At 39.3% G+C, this 26743-nt stretch overlaps 1 protein-coding gene across 18 annotated transcripts in view; it reads right to left on the bottom strand.

Moving 5' to 3' along the window:
• Positions 1-26743, bottom strand: part of ESRRG (estrogen related receptor gamma) — a 389904-nt gene that overhangs the window by 215794 nt on the left and 147367 nt on the right. For 5 of the 18 annotated variants that reach the window (XM_068400562.1, XM_068400553.1, XM_068400476.1 and 2 more), the window contains one exon: positions 20699-20757. The exons of 10 other annotated variants lie outside the window; for them this stretch is intronic. Coding sequence is in view for 1 of the 8 variants with exons in the window: in XM_068400476.1 (XP_068256577.1) it covers positions 20699-20757 (59 nt within the window). In the remaining 7 variants the exon portion in view is untranslated. Of the gene's footprint in view, positions 1-11987; positions 12017-20603; positions 20659-20698; positions 20758-26743 lie in introns of those variants that run through there. 3 more of the 18 variants (XM_068400512.1, XM_068400519.1, XM_068400535.1) reach the window with 2 other exon arrangements.

The following is a 26743-nucleotide window of genomic DNA, read 5'->3' as shown; positions in this document are numbered from 1 at the left end:
ACCAGTCAATGATTGGGGTAGTAACAGAAATAAAAATGTGTAAGGGAAGTCTGTGCCCAGCAGAAATATGTGGATACTGAAATCTCCTTGCCTCACTTGAAACAAAAAAAAAAAACCTACTCATTTTCCATGGAGAGCAACTGAAGAATTACAGCATTCATGTAAGCAATTCCATGATAATTAACAATTGCCTCCCCAATCTCTCCCTCTTTTTCTTTTATTTTCTTTTTTTTTAAACTGAAAATACTTTTTGTTGAATAGAGGTAATTAAGAGAGGTAAAATGCTCTGGTGGTACTTCAGTCTGAACCTAGGTGGACTAGAGAGCTGTAGAAGATAAGTCAGAGTTGGTCTCATGCATATGATTTCATCAACATTCAGACAGTTTTGGAATATAGTCTCTGATGCTTTTCAGACTTGGAGAATTTGCTAACTATGACCCCATTTATCAAACATACTAGCAATGTACTGGTCAAAGAATACACCCTTTACATATCCAGTGGCTTGATGTTGGGTTTGACATGCAAGAAACACTGTACCAAGCTGTGAACAGCAATGAAGTTAGCCTAGCCTGTGGACTGAGATAACCCCTTAAACTTTTCATCTCTTAAAACTTTGGTTTACATTTCAATTAGGTCACAAACAAAATCCACTTGGTCATGTCAATCTACAAATGACACAGCCTGATCATAAAAATCATCACAGAGCTAAGTACAATTGGTAATCTCAATAGCAGGCAAAGATGTTCTAAATTAGAAATGCGTGGGTGGGTTATGCATCTCTGCTGTCTCCAGTAATCCATCCGCTAAGTATTTTTTCAATACTTTATTCTTAAAGTGAATATAAAAGTGAAAATAAAAATAGCCCAACTAAGGTATACTAAGAAATAAACATTTGTGGGAATGGTCAGGAAAAGCAAGAAAGGAAGTGAAGCCTTCTGGAAGAAAGACCTTACAGTCAAACACCTAAGAGATCCTGTGGCCAGATCTCTGCTTCAACTTTCAGGAGACAGAAAACCAAAGATCACCAAAAACTCTGGCACCATTAATATTGAAATGGCTTCCTGCCCCACCCCCCCTTCCTCTCTCTGGGATTTTTTGAACTGGATCTTATAACCGAAAGCCAGTGGATTAAGCATAACACATCAAACCACTGTTAACACCCAATCTCCTGCAAGGCTGAATCCTAACAACTCTGTTTTCTGCCTACCGAGTGTGCAAGCAAGTGGAACCACCACATGCACTGCATGCTAAAGGCCATAGCCTTTGTCTTCTCCAAGTTCTGTCTATTTCAGAGGCTAACATGCTGCAATTAGTCTAATTAATGTGAAACAATGAGCTGTGTTACCACTTATCAAATTGATTGTTCCCCTATCAAAACAAAACAGGCTGGCTTTTTGATGTAATTTCAAGAGATGATTTGAAATGTCATGTTGCTGCAAGCCAATTACCTTATGACTGGAGTCACGGTCAACAGAATACATAATTAGCACGAGTTTGGGAAGGCTGCTTACTGCTAGTATGCTAATTAACTGTCTTTTGTCATAAAACAAAAAGGTTGTAGCTAGGGTTGTGAAATAGGTCTCTTTTATTTACATTTCTTTGTGCTTATCAATGTGAGGCATGACAATGCAAAAGAATGGAAAATTTTAATTCCACTACTTCAAATTAATACTGAGCTGCAAGGTCAGGCACAGTGTTGGACTATAAGCAATGCTCAACTCTTCTGCATGCAACACGTGGGCTGCACCCTCTGCCCGGAGCGCGTTAAAATTAAGCATCAAGCGAATCTCATACCAAAGAATCACCCCTATGAAACAACTGATGGCACTCAATCGGTACGGGATGCTCCTTTCCAGAAAGGAGGAGAGTACCTGTGATAGCCTGAGTCTGCCAGGTGCCATCCTGCCAACCCCAAAGTGCTCCACCAAACCTTTTCAGAAGCCCCCTCCAGAAAGCAGAAAAGCCTTAACTACAAACAAATGACATTATTATTTCTGCTTCAGCGTGGTGCTCAAAGAACGCTTAACGAGGGTGTGCGGGATAGCAAACAAACCCTGCCTGTGAGCAAAAAGCTTCATAACTCAGCTACTGCCACCTCCTCTCTGCCGCCTCATTTGTGTGATAGATTTTGTATTCCTCAGGCATTCATTAAAGAGCTGATCCTGCACGGCGCTGGGTGCCCTCTATACCTATAGGTTTCAGGAAAAGCCAAGGAGCTCATTACTTTGCAGGATAAAGATCTACCAGAAAGAATCAGAACTTAAAAGCCAGCTGTCAGTGGCTCCCGCTCTGCCCTCCCTCATCCCGGCTCCGCTCCATGTGCCACCATGCCGTCACACGAGGGTAACGGAGGGCATAAATTAGCTTAGTGAATCATTGCTAATTCCTACCAATTTAAATTCTGGGTTTCTTTTTCCTGCCTATAATTCAGCACTTTATCTAAGGTTTTGCTTGGCCTGAGCAACTCCCAAGAGCAAGGTCTGGAATCACTGGAAGTTTTAATGATGTTGTCTCACTAGCAGCTGCTGACTTATGAATCCTCCTATTTGTCGTAAAAACGATTTTGTTTCTCTGTGCATGCTTGGTTTGAACCACTACAGAGATAATTCTCATGCTTCTTGATAGCCTTTAAAAGCAAGACAGACGTGTAAATCGCTCTCTCATAGAGAGGATAAATTAAGTGTTCAAAACCTAGATCAAAAAGTTGTCAAACTTGCCTTTTCTGAAGACTTCGTTTAAATTCAAACCCAGTCTACTCCTGGTTTGCACAAAGAATCGTAAAGTTTCGAGTCCAGAAATTACATAGAGTGGATCACCTTTAAAATCATGATATGAAATCAGTAGGCATTCCTAAATTATTTTCCTAATTTCTCTCTTGCAAGCTGAGTTGAACTCAAAGTGTAATAAAATTAGGTATGCATGCAGGAAGGCTAAATTTTTATCTTAAATGATGAAACCTATAGCGAACAAGAAAACACTCATTTCTTCTGGTGCTGTCATTTACTAGAATCAACATCATCCTTCCTGTCTTTATTCAGAAGAGAAAACAAAGCTAATCCCAATTTCTAAAGAGTTGGCTAATAAAGGAGTCAAGGGATCATTAGTCTAATTAACTCATTCCTGTTTTCAGTTTACATTTCATTATGCTATTACACTCTTTGAAATGTCAATTTTTAAATACCATAGAAAACTGTTTAACATATAGACATTATGTTCAACAAATCTAGGGACATATAGAACAGTTACTCAATGTTAGTAAATTAATAGTATCCAGGTACGCAACTAAACATCTCCCAGCTAAAGCTGTATTGTAAACTTTATTTATTACACAAATCAGGGAAATATTTCAGTGACACTTGGCTCCTTGCTCTATGGTGGTGCTTTTGCTGCCTGAGTATTTTGTAATACTCAGATAGATGTCCTTGCATCCCCTTTTGGTAATTAGACCATTTTATTCTTAACAAAAATCAGGATACTAAATGACAACCTCCTGTCAGGTTTGTTTTCTTCTTTTTATTGGGTGTCTTTCTATAGCTTAATACAATGAGCCACTTACTGTACTTTAAGTCAATTCCTAAATTGATTTAATGAGACATTGAGTCATTTACTGTCTTTTAAGTCAATTTTTAAATAAATGCAACTTCTGTTAAATTAATGGTCACTTCTGTAACCAGCTGGTTGGAAACAATTAACCTGAGTTAACAGTGCAGGCTTGTATTGCTACACTTGTACGTACAAGTACCAGTTTTATAAAACAATTAAATTCTAGATATAGATGAAATATTTTTATATAATATGTGTGTGCACACGAAAGCAAATAGGAAGAGAGAAAGCCTGGAGGCACACACACAAACCCACATTTGCCTGTGTGCCCTTCCGAACATCTCAGATGCACTGTCTACCTACTTGCTGGTGAGCAAACAGCTTTTGCTTAGCATTAATCCAGTAAGTCACTAAATGTGAGTAACACTACAGGACTTGTCCCTGAGCATCTCTTGGATAATTCATGTTTAAATTAGGCATATATCACAAACTGCTGGACCACAGCCTGAAGTACAGAGACGTTTTGCCAATATGCTGCTTTGTAGCAAAATGTCTGCAGGAGTTTGGGATACCTGAGCAATTAAGATAGGTACAACTGGCACTATTTCCTTGGTATCCTCTTTTCCAAATGCCCCATGATGAGATGCCCCCTCCACCTGCCTGGGCATCCTCCAAAGCCTTTTCTCCTATGAATTTGCACAGTACATACATACACCAACCATCATCTCAGTAGCTGACAGAATCAGGCTACATATACCATAATACACCTGTAATGTTCTCCCAATGAACATGGCAGACATCGTGATTCCTTTGTATGTATTTTAAGGGATGCTAATCATTGCTTGCACTGACTCCAACTCCCAGGCAAAATGAAGACAGACACATTGAAATGAGAATGAAGCATGACATCAGCTCTTACATAAATATGATCCAGGCACCAATTATATCTGCTACAGCATGGGCCCGGTTATTAGTCATTCTGGATAATAACAGATCTGATCCTTACGTGTGTGTGAGTCTTTTCTTGAGTGTCTGAGATCCACCAAACCACTTTTTAACACTTTCTGATGTCATCTGGCCCTTACCTACAGCAAAAAGCTTACTAGTTAATTTCCTGGTTATTTTAATTTCTGAGAACTGGAATTTGGTCTTCTGAATAGCCTAGACCCTGGTAAGACCTCTATGGCATCTCTATAACATCCTCTAATTGTGACCAGGCACTAACATCACGTAAGTTTAGCTCATCTGTGCTATAGGTGCCACAGAAATGAAGAAAAATGTTTTAATATCTACCTGTTCAGTCCATCGCAGGAGAAGTCCTTGCCGATCCCTAGCAAACAGAATGTGTGACTAGATATCCCACTGGCTGAAGGAAACCACACAACTACTCATGATCAGTGTTGTTGTGTAGCTGTCCTTGCATTTTGGAAGGGAGGAGGGTTCAGCTTTAGGTACCCAACTTTGAAAATATTTTCAGAACTTATATTGGAAATCTCTTACCTGGTGAGACACATGACTCCACCTCAGGATGAGATGTGCATTAAGAGATATTTATGCAAAATTTGAAGTTGAGGGGAAATCTGAACAGTGGCAACCATTCACAAGCAACCACATGTTATAGAATCCATGCAGTGTGTTTCTGGGATAATAGTATGGGGACCCCAGAGCTGCAGGAAGCAGAGGGGACGATACCATTCTGCTTTTTGTCACCAGAATAATACATTTGAGGAAAAGAGGTGCCTTTAAAGAGATCTAAAGGAGGACCATGAGTGCAGTACATGGATTATTTTTAATGGTTTAACAGGGATTAAACCACATCCATTAATTAATGTATTTTGAGAAGGCTAATGAAAAATAACATTTCTATCTGCTAAAAACATAATACATATATCTTTAATATCAGCTCTGCTTTAGAAGGACTGAATCCAGATAGGAACTGTAGCTAACAAGGTACCTGATAATGTTCCTGCAATAAGAGGTGAGCATTAGCTCTCATTAATTCATGTTCTTAGTGTTATTCAGAATCACAGGCTGACCCGACGTGATGTAACAGGCTGTGGCATGCCAGAAAGCATCACAACGTGTTCGGAATTGTAAAAGCAAACAAACCTTCAACAGCTAAACTTCCCTGCAGCCCTTGGTAGGGAGTTTGGCATTCCTGATCAGACACTGTCTTACCTTTATTATCAACATGTTATACCTGCTGTTGGTTGTTCAATGAGTATTTTCTCTCGTCTGTTTTCTAAACCAGCCAAAGCAGCTCAATGCATCTTCATTTAAAAACAAAAGCACAGAAAGCTGCTTAAAGGTTTGACTAAAGGGGTCTTTTCTTTCCCTCTGTGTGTTTCTACCTGGTATTACCCAAATCTAGCATTGCTAAGAGAAGACCAAGGTGACTAGGAAATACATGCTGTTATTTTAGCAAACCCCTTGAAAAAAAAAATTATTTGGACTTGAAACAAGCCTGAAACATTAGAGCAAAAGCAAGTACAAAAGCAGGAGCTATGGCACCGTATGCCCCGTCTAACAAGGTGTTGAGCACCAAAGCCCAGGGGACTCTTGGTGCTCTCGCTGTGAAGATTAGACAAGAGCACTCACGCAGGACACAGCAGGAATATGAAGGGACATGAAGTGAGCAATCCCAGCAGACAGCCTGTTGAAATGTCAGTCAGGCACTCTGCCTCCACCAGCTTTCACAGAGCTAAACATCTCTTTATGTCAGAACAAATTGGGCGATCCTCAAATCTTTTTTCCTCTCCCCTGACTTCAATGCAACGGCGAGCGCCAGGAAGGAGAGTGGGAGGGAGCGCGCACAGACAGTTCAGTTCAGTTCACATGAAAGCGCTCTGACACGCTACAAGACTGAATACTGATATTGGCAACTCTTACAATCTTATCAGAGAGGCAGGAGCAGCAGCAGCCGGCATGCTACAGACCTTCCCCCTTTCCAATTACGCTGGGTGACTGTTCCCTTCCCAGGCGTCCCACAATGTCCTTTGAAAATAAACTCCTGGGCTTGATCAAAGGCCACAAAAGCAAACATGTCATTTCCTTATTTACGAGCATATTTACTTTTGTCATCTTTTTCTTGTTTCTACTCCTCCTTTCCCTCATTAGTCCATTAAGGAGGTCTAATTTTAACAGGCGTCTAGCACAGTGCTCAAATGGAGACCGGTGAGTGACCACAATCTTATTTTAAAAGATTTGTTTTCACTCGCAAAATTCTGTACAGAGTGTTTTGTTGGGACTTTTAACCACAAAAACATACACAGAAGTTATTATTGCAGCATAACCACAATAAAGAAACCTTCCCACTGACTTCTGTGAATGTTAGAGAGGTCTTAGTATGATTATTTAGAGATACAAGAATTACTTTGATATTTTTTTTTTAAATTGATTCAACTCATGAAACATTGACTTAAAAATGATCTGACAACTTTCATTCTTAAAAAAAAAGAAAAGCAAAGGAAAACAGAAAACTTAACCCAGCCAAGACAAAGAACTTTGTGAAAGCACTGCACCATCTGCCTCCAAGAACAGCAAGATTAAGCTGCTAGTCCACCTTCAGGTTATAAAAGTGCCAAATAATAAAATTTCTTCTAAAATAAGTATATATTGAAAAAAAAAAACAACCCGACACCTCATACACACACCAAACACCTTAAACACCCCACCCCCCCACCAAAATCTGCATTTTTAAAAAATGCAAAGTGAATATTCAATAAGAAAATATAATTAATCTGTCACTGTCATGCCTGGCCACCTACTCTTCAGATCACAGGTTTATCACAAGCATGATCATTTGTACAATGATGCATTTCTGAGACTTTATTCTGGATAATATTTTCTAAAAGTTGCCTTAAAGTTCTAATATTAATTGATTATAATTAAAGATCAGATGCATTACATCACAACGTAAAGTTTCTATTTATGACATTCAGGTAGGTAAATGTCTGTGTGTATGGCGCAGACATCACCAGACCATTTACTGCCCATTACCTCCAAGAAAAGAAGCCCATACTAGAATAAACTGTGCAGCATTTCTGGCATTCATTAAAGGAAGAAAGCTTTATAAGAAAAAAGAAATACCACTGATTTTTACAGGTGTTTAATAAAGATAAGCTGAAAAAAGGGTTCCTATTTTAAGCATGATGATAGCTAAAAATGCATTCAAATATGTTCAAAAGCAATCTGAAGTCTCCTAAAAATGAGTGTTTAAAAGTATTCAAGAAAACAGTAAAAATGCAAATAATATTTGTCACGTTATTGTAGGAAATGGGACAAAAATGCTCATAAATTCAAAGCACCCTGCTGAGGCAAACTGCATTTCATTTAAATATGACATTATTTGGGAGTCATTAAAACAGGAATGATGTTTATTGGTTGCGTTGTAAAGGTTACTATGTGAAAACAGCAAAAGTTTGCCCATAGTAGAATGAGTAGTGCAAGGGACTGTGAGCATAACACCCTTAATTTTAGTTGTTGTAGCTGTGCCGTGGGAAATAAAAAGACTTAATGTAATTGATAATTCACTACTGTAGAAATACTAAGGTAAAAATGAGGAAGCACCAGTATTTTCAAGAATCTCAGTCCAATATTCTAACGTCCTTCATATACATTATAATGAGATCAATTTAAAAAAAAAAAAAGTCAAAAAGAAAAGGCTGACAGTAGTGACTGCTGACTCTCCACTCAGAAATGTGCTCAATCCTAAGAAAAAAGAAAGTACACTGTGCCTGTGATTGCTACAAAAATATATACAACTGCTCTTGTCCTTCCATTCAAGAATTTTTCCTGATTTTTTTTTTTGATATGCAAATATAAACCCACCTAATAGGACCCTTAGGCTACACAGAAGTGGGCTAATATGTTGGGTTTAATATAAAGACCCAACTCCCACGATTAAAAGCATCTAACCTTGCTGAAGAGGGATGTTCTCCAGCTCTGGTCATGAAGAACCTTCTGCAACTTGAGTTGAAAAGCTTTTCTTTTTTACATAGACTTGTGTAAGTCTGTCTATCCTCACTTCTAAAAACACAGTGAAATAATGCTAAAAGACCCTCAAAACTCTGGAGTTGCCATTTTGAACCTCAAACTGTTCCCTGCAGTCAAACAGCAGCATTAATTGCTGGTTATTTGCACATGGAAATTGAGATGTAGATGCACGCAGAGGCCTTGATAATGCAGACATTTAGTCAGTGGCTTGACTATTGTGAGTAGTTTTTGGAGAAGCGAGCAAATTAAGTATCCCATTAAACATCTGATGTAGGTAAATGAGCTCCTAGGTCTTAAAATTTGATCCATCTTGTGTTCCTCCATGTATTATATTCATTTGTATTTGTAAAAATCAATCATGCACTTGCCTTAATTCTGTCAATGAATTTAAACGCATCACATACAGCACTTTTATGTAGTTTAAATTCAACTATGAAGACCCATTAAGGTTGTGAATTAAAATAATTCTGCATCACACCCCGCTAAATGGTGGCTTGCCTGGAAGTGGTGCCAGTCACCTGGACTGTCCATGAAATGGTTTCTCTTCCAAGCCATGTTGTGTCTGTTCCCTTCTGATATGCATTGAGCCGTGCGGTCCGAGGGGACAGGGAAAGGGGATGGGATGTTAGACTGCCTTTGTCATTTCCCTCTTACTAAAGAGGCAAAATCCCCTCAGACAGGCACGTGTTTCTCCCCGACGCCACCTTTGTGAGCAGCTATGGTCGAGCAGGGTTTTGGGGAGGACCCAGCAAAACGCTCACCAGCCAGGCACAGTTCTCACCTAGCACCTTCGTGAAGAGCTCAGCATTACTACTATTCAAAATAGGTTTCTACTGTTTCTACTAAATGATCTTTTTTTTTTTTTGGTGGTAGTACAATCTGTACCATTGTATTTTCTCACCTCTCAGAAAAAATGTATGGCCTTTCCTGAAGCTGTTCTGAACAGAAACCAGAATAACGCCAGCATGCTTTTGCTGAAGACCTCCACAATTGGCCCAATCTGCATTGCACCACATGGTACGCTGTCTCCCGCAATCTTCACGTGGCCTACACCAATTTGTATTCACGTTATTTTCTTTGAGCTTGAAATTGATTTGTGATGTTCTCTCTGAAGGCTCACAATTTACATAATTTGCCATTACTCCTGCATCACACACTACTCCACGTCGTGGGCTAAATTCTTCACCACGGAAGTAGTCAGGCGAGGGCTTAACTTTAAGCACAAGAGGTCCCATGAGACGTCTCTGCTACTGCTCACATGCTATACTTAAGCATACGCTTATTTACTTTGTCATCCAATAGCCTATGCCTAACATAGCTTCTTGGAGCTATTAAAAGTGGACACACAATAGCTGCAAGCAGAATTGGGCTTATGGTCTCTACAGATTTGTGCTAATATACCAGTGTCTCAAGACATCACTTCATTTTCATAACAAGGAGGAGATTTAATTTCTGTGGATTTGTGTAAAAAGCAATTTGGAAACTTTGCAACAATAATATTGCTTCCCATAAATGCCAAACTGGTAAAAACATCGTAAGAGTCAAACAGCGCATTCACAATACCATTCTTCCTATCATTAAGTACCAGCATTATTCAAAGACTTTTTATTGCTAAGTATCCAAATAATTCATTCATTTTAGGGATCAAAACCATAATATTATTTTGTTAAATTAAGTGCTCTCTTTTCCACTTAAACTGAGGGAATAAAGGCATCTGAAAATGCATCTGCAGGTGAGGCTTTTATTTTCAGTTTTCAGGGTTTGTTCTGCTCTGTTTGGGGGTGTGCACTTGCCTTCTTGCTGAGTACCAAAAAGCAAAAATAATTGCAATAATAATTGTAATTCCCTGCTTTGGATCATAAAACGAGCCTCAAGTATCATCATCTCATTGCTACTTTCCATTGCCAGCAGGAAGGAGAAGGTTGGCAAGGGAAAACATTGCCTACTTTTAACTTACTGGCACTGCTGTCACGCAGTATCTCCAGTTAAAAAGAAATTCTAGTAACTGAAAGTGACTGTTTAAAATGATAGCACAGATCAAAAGTTCTGACTATGGTAGGCTGGGGGGGGGCAGAGAGCCTGGTTTTAAGCGCACCCTATTAATTCATGAACATCAGGCCTTTGTGGTCATTTAACACTCCCTATAAATGAAGACTTGATAACAGTTATTGATCTCAGTTTTCCTGGAAGAGGATCCCTGGGTTCAGCAGTGAGCAGTTTTGCTTCTCTCAGTTCATAAATACAAGAATAGAGCTATTGCTCAAATGCCACCCTAACTGCCAAAAATGAAATAAAAGTAAAATTTCAGTGCAGTGTGGAAGCAATACAGGTGTATTTCTACAGGGTTTATTTGAGTACATAGCCCAAGGTTAACATAATCTCAAATTTCCTTATGGGAAATACAGAATTGCCACAGCTGACCCCTGCTATAATTTGAAAATATTTTCTTAGTGAATGTCTACTCAAACCATAGAAGCATATAAGTTACTGTTCTTGTTTATTTATTGATCTTCCTTGTGCTACCATGGAACCTGAATACCTCTGAACATTAATGAATTCAGCCTAACAACATACAAGATGGGACTACAAGCATCTCTGCTGCCCAGGCAAGGAGCTGAGGCAGGGAATGAGAAGCACTGGGTTTCTTCATCTCCAGAGCAACTGTGCCACAAGAAACAGCTGGAAACAGCTATTGTCTCTCCTGTCATATTCTTTGTCATTCAAAACTTTTCTCCATTTTCCTTCTTTCAGGCTTTTTCTCCCTAAAACTCTGCTATTGGCTGGTCAAATCAAAAGCTGATTTTAAAACTTTCTGTCATGCTGCCAGAAGCGCCTGCATTAGCGTTAAAATAATACATCATCACATGATTTAAACAGAGAAAATTAATCCCCTCTCTCTTTCCATCTCCCCTTCCCCAAAATCAGAAAGACAATCTCTACATGTCCTGACCCACAGTTCAGATTAAACCCGGATGTCGAAGAAGAGACCTAGAAAGAGGTGCACGTCCCTTCCAGCATGGATTTAAGGAGAAGATACACAAGTAGATGAACTGTTGAACTCAGTCCTCTGTCTTAAAAATACATTTCATTGGGATCGTTAATGCATGATACAAGTACCCAAAAGATGTAACAGAATTCTGAAAAATGAATTAAGGATGTATTGCCATCTCCAGCAAAATAATAAAAGTAGAGAGATTAAGAGGCACGCATATCTTTTTGAATTGTAAAACAGATTTATAGGTCTTCTAATAACAACTTTTACTCAAACCTTACATAAATAGGCTTATATGATACAAATATTATGTGGGCTATGTGGAAACTACAAGGTCCCTAATCATGTTTAGGGATTACTTGACAGAACAGAGACATTTCATTCCTATTGGACCTAGGGATTACAGCAAAGAAACATCTAATATTCCATTTTTTAATTTCATGCATTTTTTATTTACCTTTAATGATGCTGTATATATTCATCAACCTGAAATATTAAAACAGTATGAAAAAAGTAATAAATTGGTGGAAAATTTAGGGAATGGGAATGCAACAGCACGCAAATCATACACTATCAAGTGCTTGATACACATTTAAAATTACTGCCTAGTACAGCAAAGCCAAATTCCTGGCAGATTTCTGAAGCGCAAAGTCACAATAAGAAGATCAGCAGAACAGACTGAAATAATAGAATATTCATCCCCCTAATCCATATGCAATTCTTTAGGGCTTTTTTTTAACAATGCATATGAGGTCTGACTGTATTCAGGATTTAAATAAGTTCTCTCTCTCTCTCTCTCTCTCTCACACACACACACTCTCTCTCACTCTGTATTTTTGTTTAAAAAAAAAAGTATATACAGTTATCATTTCTGCTCTACTGCACCCACATTGACAAGGTTAGCACATCTTCTCACACCTCAGATGAAACAATAGCATTTTAAACAACAAAAGTGTTAAAAGAAATACATTTATTCATATCGTTGAAACCTCCTGCAACAGCTTTGTTGGAAGAAGGGGTTCCAGTTTGCCTGGGAAATGGATTTTTTTTCCTTTAATTTTTTTTTAACTCTTTCCTACTTCATTCTAAATAATTACTGGTTAATTTAAAGCAATTTCACATTTCATTATTGGCAATAAAATTTTGAAACCAGTATTAAATCTTTGAGATCGTGCCTTTCTCTCTAGACAGATGTAATTTTAGATCTAGTATTGTATAAAGGGACAGAGACCTAGAGATGAATAAATCATCACTCAAAAGACAGATGCTGATGATAATAATGATACATGTAGAAAATGTGCATGAGGATGGATGATGGGGAGGTGTAGTATAAAACTTCCATTGCCATGCATGAGATTACTGAATTACTTTTAAGTAGTCCAAAGCCACAACTGAGTTATAGATGTTCCTCCAAACAGGAATATGAAGAAATTCATACCATATCATACAGACATACAAAGCCTGATCTTGAGATCAAGTGGGTTTTACACAGGTTTAACTCTATGATTAGGCTGCAAAATATCAACACCACAGACAGGTTAGATATAAAATGAATATATCCAAACATAAGACATTTGCAACAGTAACGTACATGTAGACTTGCTAAATAAAGGTGTCTATATGTGATAATTATGGTGGCCATATGCAGAAAGGAACTTTCACAACCATCACAACAGTTTTTGTCACAACTCTGTTAGTGAGGTGAAGGAGCACTAGGGCAGGTGATGGTACATGGAAAGCCATCTGGTAAGGGAGGAAGAGCAGCCACATCCTGACGTAACCTGAATACCCAAAGGTAGCTATGTGCTATTTGTAGTAACAGGTCTCATGAGAAATGTCCCAAGGTGTAGGTTGCTGCCCAGTATTTACCAGGACTTTGGGTTTCTACCTGGTGAGAGACGTGCTGATCCAACCCCCTTCAAACCATGCTTGTGTGTCACTAGCCAAACTGTAATATCAGTTGACATTGCTATTCAAATTGCAAGATTACTCTTTTAATTCAATACAGACTAAACAAGCAATGTAAAATATATTTAATGAAAGATTTTCTTTTTGGCAACAAACTTGTTTTCTTTGGTAAGAACTTGCTATGATTTATGCAGCCATGATGCCAGTACCTGCCCACATTATGATAGCCATCTACTGAGAGAATCCAAACTTATTGGTGCTTAATGCTTACAGATATCTAACTATTGTTGCTAAACTGGGGGGAAGAAAAAAAAAATCATAGCCATATAGAAATTAGTGGGAACAGTCCAGCAACAACAGGGCTAGAAGGTATCCATCCTGTTTGTATATTTTGCAAGCACATAAGCAAGAAAATAAGCCCTCTTAAGAGGATTTGATCTGTACTAGTAAGAAAGGTGTTAAGTTGTACAAGGAAATAAAAGACAAACAAACATCAAACTTCTGCCAGAAAATATGATAAATAAACACAGTCTGTTAATGCATGCTGAACTTTGGAGAGAAAGCCTGACAGATTCCCTGCAGAGCTGCACTGGACCAAACCTGAACCCGAAAGATGCAAGTGGCAGCAGCTTTGCTGCAAACATACCACGGTTTAAAAAACAGGGCAATTAAGTACAAAGTACCATTTCATTTTTTGGGGGGAGAAATCAAAGGCTATAGAAGGATGCAGAGATTTATTAAAGAGGAATAAAGAGCACATACAGTAAAAATTAGGTGTTTGAAACACATTAGTGCTATTCTTTCTTCTGCTATTCTGTATTTTACAGGACATAATACATGCCTATCCAAGCCTTTGTTTTAGCGAAGAGAACAACCGTTTGTGACATAGAAGGCTAGAAGAGAACAGGAAAGCTTTTGGCCAAATTTCCAATCTTTGTTCCAAAGCACAAAGCTACTAAAGCTTTTCTATAAGTTTTTGTAAATACTGTTAACACCATATTTTTAATGTGCACAAGGAATATTCTGTTTCCTCATACTCATTCAAAGAAATGGTTCAACCAACTTCTTTAGAAAGTTTCTAAGCAAGCAACACGAGACATATATTTGGAATATGAAAGTTTAATCCTACTCATTAAAACATGACAAACTTATAATTAATTGAGAATGAAGTCAATAAAGAGAACATCCTTCAATGTAATGATGTTGGTACTATCAGCTTGTAATATGGGAATATGTTATAGAAAGTGAAGTATAATATGGAAAATTACAAGTCAGTTTAAAAAAAGAACAGTCTGAAAGTTTTTCCTTGGGTCCAATCTTTAAAACACAAATTTTAAATCCTCAAAAGTTTCATTTTCCTGGTCATCAAATGAGATAATACATTATGTTGTTCTGCAGTGATAAGGAATAATTCAAAGTCTTAAATTGCCTGATTAATCTCACAACCAATATTTAGGAAAGGTTTCTCTCTGAGCTAATCAAACTTGACAAAAGCAATCTTCAAACTATGCCACATTCACTGATTTGTAAGATATCTCAAACTTGTGTTTTATTAAATGCAGTTTAAATTAGCAACAGCTCTAAAGCCACCTGCTTATGACACCCCCTGAATCTCACAGGCAATACATGAGGTAGGTAAAAAGAAAACACATGCAGATCAAAATTATTAGGACAAACTACTTTTTTTTTTTTTTTTAAATGGAGGATGCCATTTTAGTTTTAAGATAGCACCCAGCTACACCCTTATTCTGACATTACGTTGCATTTTGGGGGTAGTTGCTGATAGTATTCAGATACCTTCTCCAGTAAAGTCAAGGCAGTTCACTCCAGAAGAAAAAGTATGTCCAGTGATTCCTCCAAATACTGCTTTATAGATATGAAAGAGAATGTGGCCTGCTGACTTTTGCTAGCCTTCAATATACAATTTTATGACATTACTTTTCTGGAGCAAAGCCCTTTAACCTAATGATACTGTTGTGATGCTGAAAGCCTAGCAATGTTGTGGTAGTACAGCTGTTACCATGAGGACAACTGCTAGGGAAGCACTACACCACTGGCAGGGAACACTGTGGGGAAGCATGTAAATACCACCCCAATCTTCACCTTTACTACCAGTTAGTGTTGGCAGTTTCCTTTCTTTCTGTGAGTGGTCATACGTGTGTGAAAATGGTTTTCCCATGGTTTGAGAATGTGTTTAAATTTGGTTGCCTGACTCTCAGCACTAGAAGATTTCCTGAGCTAGCATAGCTGAGCAGGGGGAAGAAAAATATGGGAGAAGTGCAAGTATTAATTCTCTACTGCAAATATTCCAAAAGGAAATCAGGCCTCCAGCTTATTCATCCTCTCAAGCCACATTTATGTTCTGTATAAATAAGTTTCCAAGCTACTGACTCCCCTCCATTTCCTCATGGTTGTGTGTGACAGAGAAACTGTGTTTCAACATAGGTAATATCTATGATCAAATAATATAAAATAATACATTACTCCATTAACAAAAGACTCGCATGTTATTAGAAGTTGCTAGCACAAATCTTTTTCAGACCCAAGCAAGGGATATCCAATATTGGGTAACACACTCTGACTGGGAAGACTATCAGTGAGTTACTCTATTTATTTATATAAATGGGCCAATGCTTTTTAAAGCACTTCAGAGCACTTAACTAAAGCAAACAAGCACTTGAACTTTAAATATCTAGCAAAAGAGAAGCTATTGACAAGTATGACTTGACTTAACAAATCCTAATATCTTTGTGAACTTTCACTCACAGAGTCTCTTCATGAAGAGAAGCACAAGGCTCATATCTCAACTTCAGCTCCACTGTAAGATTCAGAGTGAGAGGGGGGAGCAGCTGCCTATCCCCCTTTTATTTCCTTTTAAAGCAACAGCTTTGGTTTGTCCTACATGGAGACCCTGCACCCACAGTAGTCTTTAGAAAGCCATTTCTGATTTTGAAATGTTATTCTCTCTGTTATTTGGCCTTTAAAGTAGGATTTTTCCATCTTACAAACCTTCTTTTCCACTGCTTGCTATCCCCGGGTAGCTAAGTCTTGATTTGGGAATACAAAATTTGCCAAACACTGTCCTATTAATTCCCAGCAGGTGAGTAGTGTGTGGGAATAGCTTGCTATGCTCAGTAAAAGGATGCTTTTCATAAGTAGTCTTGTAAAGGCACTAGTATCATGTGCATCTTTTAGGTTTTCGTACTTACAAAACATTCTCTAGCCACTGCATTACATGCAATTACACCGGTCGTTTCCTGACTGTGATCTGATCCACATACACCTTTCTGCTGAGAAATCAGCATCCAAGTGAATAATCTGAAAGATTATTCTGTAGCTTTGGACAATATATTTTTTTTGAAACGTCATGATTTCGTATGGGTTAAGTAACGTGCAACTTCATAGCTGCACTCTGTCAAATCAGGTTTGCTGTACCACAGTAGCTACACTCTGAGAAACAGTAGAGATTTACGCATTTTGAGGAAAATCGATTTTCAGAAGGAGAATGCCACCAATGTATGCCAGGTCAGACCAGGTATTAAGTTGGCCCCGAGAACCAAGAAGGTGGTGCTTAAAACAAGCTTTTCCATTCAGTAGCAGGTACAGCTCATTCCCTAAAATCCTACAGCACATTTTGATTTTTATTTCTCTCTGAACGTGTTTTGCATGCAGTCTGCGTAACGTGGCAGAGAAGAGCTGATGGTATAAACCTTTACTTTAACCTGGTCATTATTTCCTTTCTCTAAGATAGTAAAGTATTTTTAAGCTATATTCTGGAGCTCATTAGCCCCATTGGGATTTCAGTTCACTAGTGTCAGGGGACATGTCACGTGTTCTGAAAGAGTTTACAGAACCGTCCATACATTGTGGCCAAGAAGGCCAATGGCATCCTGGGGTGTATTAGAAGGGGTGTGGTTAGTAGGTCAAGAGAGGTTCTCTTTCCCCCTCTACTCTGCCCTGGTGAGGCCACATCTGGAATATTGCGTCCAGTTCTGGGCCCCTCAATTCAACAAGGACAGGGAACTGCTAGAGAGAGTCCAGCGCAGAGCCACGAAGATGATTAAGGGGGTGGAACATCTCCCTTATGAGGAGAGGCTGAGGGAGCTGGGTCTCTTTAGCTTGGAGAAGAGGAGACTGAGGGGTGACCTCATTAATGTTTATAAATACGTAAAGGGCAAGTGTCATGAGGATGGAGCCAGGCTCTTCTCAGTGACATCCCTTGACAGGACAAGGGGCAATGGGTGCAAGCTGGAACACAGGAGGTTCCACATAAATATGAGGAAAAACTTCTTTACGGTGAGGGTGACTGAACACTGGAACAGGCTGCCCAGAGAGGTTGTGGAGTCTCCTTCTCTGGAGACATTCAAAACGCGCCTGGACACGTTCCTGTGTGATATGGTCTAGGCAATCCTGCTCCGGCAGGGGGATTGGACTAGATGATCTTTCGAGGTCCCTTCCAACCCCTAACATTCGGTGATTGTATACAAGTGCACGTCGGGGGTGGTTTGCCTGTGTACACATAAGCATTTGTACAGTTATGTGCACACACGTGTGAATGTGGTGGTACTGGCTGTTCGGCATTCGTGCTGGCTAGTCTGGTGATGAACATTCTACAAACCCTCTTTTGTTAGAAAAAAACAACCCAAGAGGTGCAGTTGAGAATATGAACTACTTGGTGCTAAAGCATCAGTGTAGGGACAGTTCCTAAAGGAAATAGCTTTGAAAATTCTTTCAAATACCCTGTAAGTTGTAATTGTGTTTTAATGTATAAAATGGCTGAGTAATTTTAAATGTTTGGAAAAAGAAAACAGTCTTTCCTAGAGTTTATGAAGTGATAAATTAACTATGAATCCAGATTTCAAACACGAGCACCTTCTAGCATATGTTCTCCACAGCTGACACTGTAAGATCATTAATATTCCAGGGCGCAATTCTTATATCAAAACCTCCTTCCCCACCTCCCCCTTGATCAATAATATAGCTTAAAAATACTTCACTATCTTAGAGAAAGTACCTTGGTTTCTACAGAATTATTTTTTGCTTCCTACTTTTAGGAATTGGTTTGATTTTTTTCAGTTTCCAGTGGGAATGTCATGATATGTGTCCTGTACATCCAAATGTAACAAAAAGTGAAATTAGGATTAAGCTTAATTTTTGGGGTGCTCTACTCATGATGCATTTTGGTCTACTGAATGAAACAAGTTACATTTGGATGTACAGGACACTTATCATGACATTCCCACTGGAAACTGAAAAAAAAAAAACCAAACCAAACCAAACCCAGAAAACTAGAATAATTAAAAAATAATACAATATTCATTCATTTGAAGAAAAGTTTTTAGTAGAAAATGCATATCAGAAAGACAGATGAAGTATAGCCAGAACAGCATAAAGAATGATTTTGGGTAAGAATGCCCCAAATAACATCCCATTTTAGAACTGTGATAAAACAAGACTATGACAAAAGAAAATGTAATTCAGTTTTGAACACACTGCAAATAAGTAACAAGATCTAATTATTTAAAAGCCCTTCAAGATCCCATGGCTTTGGTAGAAATGAATTAAAGGGTGAAATTAAAGAAGAGAAGAAAAACTTAGACAAGATGAACTGAGAGAGAAGAAGAGAGAAAAGCAGTGAAAAGAAACAGATCTAGGGAAAGTAATGGTCTACTTTATTCTAATAATAGAGTCATCAACAGAATATCTGTATGCACTAACACCTAATTTGAGCATCCTGAATTCTGATCCTGATTTCCAGAGATGGCAACTACCTATTAAAAAAAATACTTAAATTGCTCATTACTAGAAATAGATTGATTTGCATGAGAAAGGTGCAGAGTTAGATTCCCATTTCATTTACAAATACTAAGGTCATAAAATGAAGTCTCAAAGTAGGTCCTAACTCCCAGGTTCACAATTCTCTCCTGTTGGTAACAGCATCATTACCCCTGGGACCCGGGAAATAACACAGTGTGAGCATGAGAACTTGCAATTCTGTTCTGTATTCAAAGACAAACAAATAGAGAAACATCCATGCACGTGGGAAACACCATCAACAGTGAAAGGCCTGACTTTATTTATGTCCACCTGAGCATCTGACAACCCAGGTCAGGGGCAAATAGCTCAACCCAGTTAGAAACTTGGGACTGTTTGGTAGAAGTGGAAGGATCTGTTCACATGGAACAACTTCCAAAGCTGTGGACACACTCAACTTTTCTACTTCTCATTAGCTTTCCTCCCTTCAGCAAAACTTCCTGGTACAGACAGTCAGCTGCTTTATTTATTCTTAAGTACGTGAATTTAAAATGACCAAAGAAACATAACTTTACCCTGGTACAGAAGCTAATTGCCAGAGTAATCCAACATGGCGTACCTTGGGCACAAGAGATGTGTTGACTGCGGAATATCAGCCATCATTTTGAACTGCTTTCTGTTTTTAGGTTCACATTGTTTATTAGATATTAACGTTAGCCATGGTGTTTTTTTTTGGGGGGGGGAGGGGGCGTGTATTAAATTTAATATAAGCAAATCACCAAAGTATTAGAAAAATAGCAGCTAATATACCTGCTTATTTAGAAAATAGCTCAGGGATCTAAATTATTGTTTTCCCACACTTCCAGCTCTATGCTAAACATTATGTTGTCAGAATTGTTTTCATCCCCTGAACACTACATGTGAGAACTCTCATTTTTGTGTTCTAGCACTTTATCTAAGCACAGTTGCTTAGACAAAAACCACCTCAATGTTCTTCAAAACCATACTGAAGTATGAGATTGCCCTTTGTATTGAAGGTAAGACTTTATTTTACCCAAGACAGCAGCTTGTCAGCTTCTAGGACCTTCAGCCTTCTCTCTCATCTGCATCTAGCACACATTTCCATGTTTCAACTTACTGAACAATTACAGCAGCCAAAATGCGCTTTTTAGCCTAACTAAAACACCATATCTGAACACCTTGGGCTCTCAGAAAGTTCAAGAGCAGGACCAAAATTTGAAAGGTTGGCTTAAAGATTAAGTGTTAGCCATTGCTACATCTGAAGCAACACGCTTCAAGAAGCAAACAACCCCCCACTGCTGGCTGCTCCCACCACCCCGGCAGCTCCTGTGCGCTCGTTCCACCAGACAAATTGCAGAGGAGAGGGAGCAAACCCCCTTCATGGACTCACCATCCTTTTCTAGTCACATTCACTACGCATTGCATTAGAAAATCATAACGGTGTTAAAATATTTTGGCAGGATTTGTTATGGCCAGATCACTCACTTCCTTTGGGACACACAAAGCCTCCTCTGGCAATGAAACAGCCCAAATGTCAGCAAATCCTATAGAACAGAAAACGGTCTGTCAATGTAAAGCCTAAATGAATCTCCAATTAAACAAAACAAAACTGTATAACATAAAAATGCACATACAGAGAAAAGAAATAACCTAGAAACGTTCGCTTTTTATTAAGGTTTTCCCCACCACCACCACCCTCCAGAAACTTTTAAACAGCATCACAATGTATTCATCACAAGGTGCTATTAGAGCACAAGCTCACTCCAAGTGTTACCAATTCACGGACAGATTAGAGGGCACATTAATAACATAGTTAATATGAAGTGTTTAGAGCCTTTACGTCGGTGACAAATACGACTCAGCCAAATTTCCTGACCATTGAGGCCACGGAGGAACAATTTGGTAGATTTCATCAACAGTTCTAATTATGTTCCTGTCAAGTCGAGAACAAAGTAATCCATAACTGGGGGGCTGCTCGGAGACAGTGCCACGCGAGAGTAATTTATGCCCAAGACACAGGGCCCTCGCTGTAGTTAGTGTGCACAACGCTTGACTAACAAGTGGGTTCACAAAAAGGAATTTATTAGGGGAAACGCAGCCCTCCAGCTCCAAGCTGCTCATCAGGTGCAGGCTTAGGAGGAGTTATGAGGCAAAGTCTTCTTGTTTATACAACGATGCGAAGTCCACGCTGGCCTCAGCGGGTTTTAAAACACGGGATTTCAGCCCAAAGCATGGCACAGGCTTCTGCCGGAGCTAGGTGAGCCCGCTGCCGAGGCCAAGGTGTGACCCAGCACTTTTAAAGAACCTTTCAGTCCTTGGGACACCTGCAATTGCCACCCCAGACGCTGAGCAGTACCGATGCCCTTTTGCGATCCTATAAATAACACGCTAATGGAAGATGCAAAGGGAACATTAGCAACAGTAAACTAAAACGTCGCAATACACGACACATTTCTTATTTCAGCCCGACTGGGAAACAGGCTGAGAAAGGGAAGAGGGCAGGGAGGGTAAATGGGGGAGAAGCTGTCATGTAATATTGTGTCATTTTCAACTGTGATCTATATTGGGATGGGGCTTCTATCCTTTCAAACAGGATCATTTTATGTATGACACTCTTGCTGCATTTCACGAAAAGGCAGGACTGTCTCCCTCGTGCCAGGAGAAGTGCAAAGCCTGGCAGTGGTCATTCAGGACTGGCTACTTGCATAAGCAGCAAGACGTTAGAGAATGATGAATTTCAAATGTAATTAAGGACAGTATCTGTAAACACTGGGAAAAATAACATTATCAAAAATTAGATTCATGTGATAAATACAAAACACTTAATGGGTTTTAAAGCACAGTTTTCTGAAGGCAGCTGTGGGCATACACTGCTGTCAGCAGTTTTAGATTTTTATTTAACAAGACAAAAACCACTGAACTTAAAAAAAAGTAATTTTACAGTCCATTCTTTGATAGTGAAGAAACAAGCTTATAAAATTGTTACCAGCTAACTAAAGCAGCAGCCTGCTTTAGTGGACCTAACATCAGCTCAGATAAGGGGAATGCTCAAACCAACAACCCATTTCAGAGCCTGATTTGCCGTGCGGCCCCGGGAAGGTCGCCCTCTTCGCCCACGTTCCCCACCGGTAGAATGGGTGCAAGTGTGTGAAGGCAAGGATGTTGTCCCCATGTAACATATCTTACCAATGGATTTTTGGCGATACAAAAATGTTCCTAGCTTCACTGAACCAGTGGGCTTACTTCACCTTTTAAATACGAGTTGAACACTGGCACGGAGTGAATGCAGGGTGCACTTGTGGAGCACTACATCAAAACCTAGGGCTTCTCCTTTCACACTCTGATAAGATTTCTTACTCAAATTTGCTTGAACCTGTAAATTCTCTGCTGTCAAGTTTAGAGAATTTCCCAGCACCTACTGAGTGGGACAGCATTAGTCTCGTGCGACCAAAGCTTCACAGAATTATGATTACTTGCACCCTTTGCATCCAAGGATAAAAAAAAAAATAAACAAATACACTTTACAAGCATTGGTGGCTTAAACTTCAAAAGGAGGCAAATAGAAAAAGGGAAGGACATGGTTCCCCATTCCTGCAGATTGTGAAAGAGAGACCTCTCTGTAAATCAGACAGATGGTAATTCGAAAACCAAGTGATGGCCTGGACGTTATAATTCCCAGACTCGTCATTCAGTCCACAAGACACGCTTCCTTTCCGGGTGAAAAGTCGTGCTGCCGCATGCTTCTGTTACAGAACACATCTTAACCAAGTGTAGCAAAAAGCATGATGAGCCCATTAAGTATCTAACATCTAATACCTTGTGAAAACTAATTTAGTGCTTTATCAAATCTCTAGTTGTATGTAGAGCATAAAACTGGCTTACATTTGCATAATAGGGCAGATTGACCCATCCCATATATTATCAAACCACATCAAAGTCTCTGGAGACATAGCCTTAGCTACTTATTATCCCTTGCATTAACTCTCTCACTAGCTACTCGACCAATACATTTTCCTGTAATACATCTGTCATGATTTTGCAGAGAAATCAGCAATTCTGAACAGTGCAGCAGTTAGAGACAGATAACAGGACTAAACCCATCATGGTCACCTGGCTTTCCAGTCTACTGTTAATTGGCACAGACGGAAGCCCTCAGAGCTCGACTTGCACAACAACCACACACAGCTGGGCCCCAGAGATTTGGCCTCTTAGTTAGATTTGTATTTTTAGAGCTTTAGTCATTCACATGATTTCTTCACAATTTATTACATACAAGAGAGAAATAAAGTTGGATGCCAACACCTTCAAATTTACAAGATTTTTTTGTTTAGCAGAAAAAAGGGCATCTTATGCAAGAGAACATGTGGCTTAGTAATCAGGAAAAAAGTGCTAGATATTACTAATAATAATTTTAGCAATATTAGATCAAATGAGACATCTTCCTTGGCTTGGATGCTGTGCAATCGTATTCCACATGTGTTATAGTTAGGGCCGTATTTGTGACACTGTATAATGAATTATATATCTGAAGCCATGCTTCTAACTGTCTGGGAACTTGCATATATGGCTAACAGAGGGTGTGGGTTTGGTTGGTTGGTTGGTTTGTTTTTAAATCACACTTGCTACTATTTTCTGTTAGATAGCGTTTGTCTTTGGACTCGGAAATCCTGAGCCATGGGCTTCTTACTGACCTTTTCTGACTATTTGACTACCTATCATCACTGTAACACAGAAGCTAGTGCTAGAATATTTTAAAAAAAAGGTGCCAAAACATACTCTCTCTTCAAAAAGAAACCAAATCCACTCAATGGAAATAAAAGGTGCCTCTCTCACTTTGCATATGTGATTGTATATAGTTCTGAAATATAATTATATCCCTCGTACAACCCTAATCATTCATATTTAATTCAACGGCTTCATTTGTTTTCTCTTTGTATGGTTTCTCAAGCATGGTCATCTTCTTTTCCCTTATAAATTCTGTCCCTCCATATCTTTAAACACTAATATAAACAAGTAAAAGACATTTTTGGGAGGATGTGGGGCTATATTATAAGTTTCATAGTGATCCCAGATCCTGTTAATGATGAGTCATTTTTAATCCAGAGAATATTAACAACTGCTTACAGCCCAGATGTGGTTCAGCATCACCAACTCAGCCAGGCTGATACAGAGAGTCTTCTACTGGGTAAAACTTCTAACAAGTAAAATTGTAGCCAAGAGGAATAAATTAGATTAAAAAACAAGCAAACAAAAAAAAAACCCAAAAAAATAGTGGGCAGCGAGTTAAAACATCATAATTCTACATTACTGAATAGAACGGCAAGTTTTGGAGCTTTATCCTCCCCTTCCGTTCCATCTGTATTTTCCTTCTTCTGTTTTTATGTTGAAATCACAGGAACTACGCAGCCTAGCAAGGCTGTAATCACTCAGCAGGAACCTGGCACAAGCACAATGCAACTACCAGCCAGGCAGCAGGAAAATGAAGGAAATCTCTCTCTCCCTCCCCTCGAGGTTTCTTAAAAGGGGCTCGGCGTGAATGAATCTTCCCGGTAGCCACCAACAATCTCTCATTCCTTCCGAGCAATCATCAATTTCAGCATCAAGTGGTTTAGTGGCTCTACAACTGGTAGTGGCAGCGGAGTAAGCCCAGCATGCGAATGTTTTGGCTAATTTAAAACCCTTGTGCTGCCGAATCAAACATGACAAGACAACAGTAAAAAGAGAGGCTATTATCCCAAATGAGAGTCGGTGGATGGCTGAAATTGGCTTGAGTGGCAGAGACAAAAGAGGTGGAAGGAGCAGGGACAACCAGGCATGATAATACCAGATACAGCACACGCTTTCTTCCCCACCCCCAGGACATTCACACATATTGCTGCCTGGAGGAAAAAAGGCAACATGCACGAGTTTCACAGCCAGGCAGAGAAAATACACTTAAGAAGATACAAAATAAATTAGTACCTGGTAAAACATTTGCCCCATGGGTATGGAGAAACTTAACTTACAAGAGACGTAGCCCTTTCAATAGAAGACCTAACACTCTGAAGACTAAAACTGTCATTTCCTACCTGAATTCATGCCCTGCTGCCCAAAGTTCATTACCGTGAGTTGAGGATTGGAAGCACTGATTTAGGATAGAGTAACCTTAAAACGAGAATAATGTGTGGTGTGGATACTGGTGAATAGCTGCTACGCACACAGAGCTCACCAAGCACCCAGATCTCAAAGAGCTGCCAGGGAGGAAAAGTGGAAGGCAGAGGAATTAATTTTGCAAGGCATCTGGGAGACCACAATCAGACTGATGATGTTCAGAGCCATGAACCCTGGTGATGGTTTGCAACTCGCAGAATGATGACCTGTGGGATCACTGGAGAGCAAGCAAGTTGTCTTTTGCAAGATTAACAATTTAAAAGTGCTGAAATTAATTTTGTTTAATAGCTGTGGGTGCAGACTCCTTACAAAGTAGGTTGCAAGGTCAGCAAGCCTTCTAAAGCCTTTTAAAATGCAGCTTTTTATAGGGACAGTAGATTTAGGGTGGCTTAGGGGTTAAAGATCTAAAAAGCAAAAGAAGTGCAAGACATTGTTTCCTACCATTTCCAAATCTTGGGTGAAGACACATTCTCCATTTCACTTCTCACTCTACAACATACACTTACTGGTACATTCAAAGCTACTTGAGGCAGCATGGGTTTCTTAGGGTAGGCAAGGTGACAAAAGATACTAAAATCAAATACAAGAACCAGATTAACCAGTACATAGCAGGCTCATCAGAGTCGCACTGGAACGTGCCTACCTGTGTTGCAAAGAGGTGGTGGGAGGAAAAACCAACAACATGTATAGAAGAATGAGAGTCTGGGAGGGGAAAGACAAGGGCAGGGAGAGTGCTCACACCCATGTCATCATTCAGAAGTAGTTCACCTGTGATTCACATCTGCCTCCTTATACAAGACCATTACACTGTAAATTACTGTACTGCACAGAATGTTTCAAGGAACAGCTGGGCTCAACACTGAAACCCAGATCAACCATTTAAAAGTCACTTGCTCAGCTTCACACCCTAGTACATATGAGCCATCACTCACAACGTATCAAAGTATGCTGGCTAGCGCTCCCTCATAGAGGACTTTTGTCCCGCATTTTTAGCAACAGCATCCAACTAATTGCACAGGTAAAGTTCATAGCAAGTGTAAGTAAGTCTGGGAAATAGAAACAGAGCATTTGTTTTGCACCACTGTGTAGGATGGTCTGAATTTGCTGAATTAATCAACGTTGCCTTGAAAAGTATTTGCATTCTCTACAGTTGAGCCTGGGTGAAAGATGGACTCGTGAATTCAAGCAGGAGTCCAAGTCCAAAAAAGTATGCATCTCCAATACAAAAACAGTTCAGTATTTACACATAACCACCTAGTCTTGCAAACACATCTTCCCAGGGAACCGAAAAGCCCAGGTGAGGATATGATCATGACGGATAACAGCACCTGGGTTGGTTTCACCCTGCCCACTTTTAAACTTTTTTTCCCCTCAATGTGA

The sequence above is a fragment of the Nyctibius grandis genome, chromosome 1 (assembly GCF_013368605.1).
Source record: "Nyctibius grandis isolate bNycGra1 chromosome 1, bNycGra1.pri, whole genome shotgun sequence".
NCBI lineage: Eukaryota > Metazoa > Chordata > Aves > Nyctibiiformes > Nyctibiidae > Nyctibius > Nyctibius grandis.
Note: the sequence above shows the minus strand (reverse complement) of the source record. Positions and strands in the feature narration are given on the sequence as shown.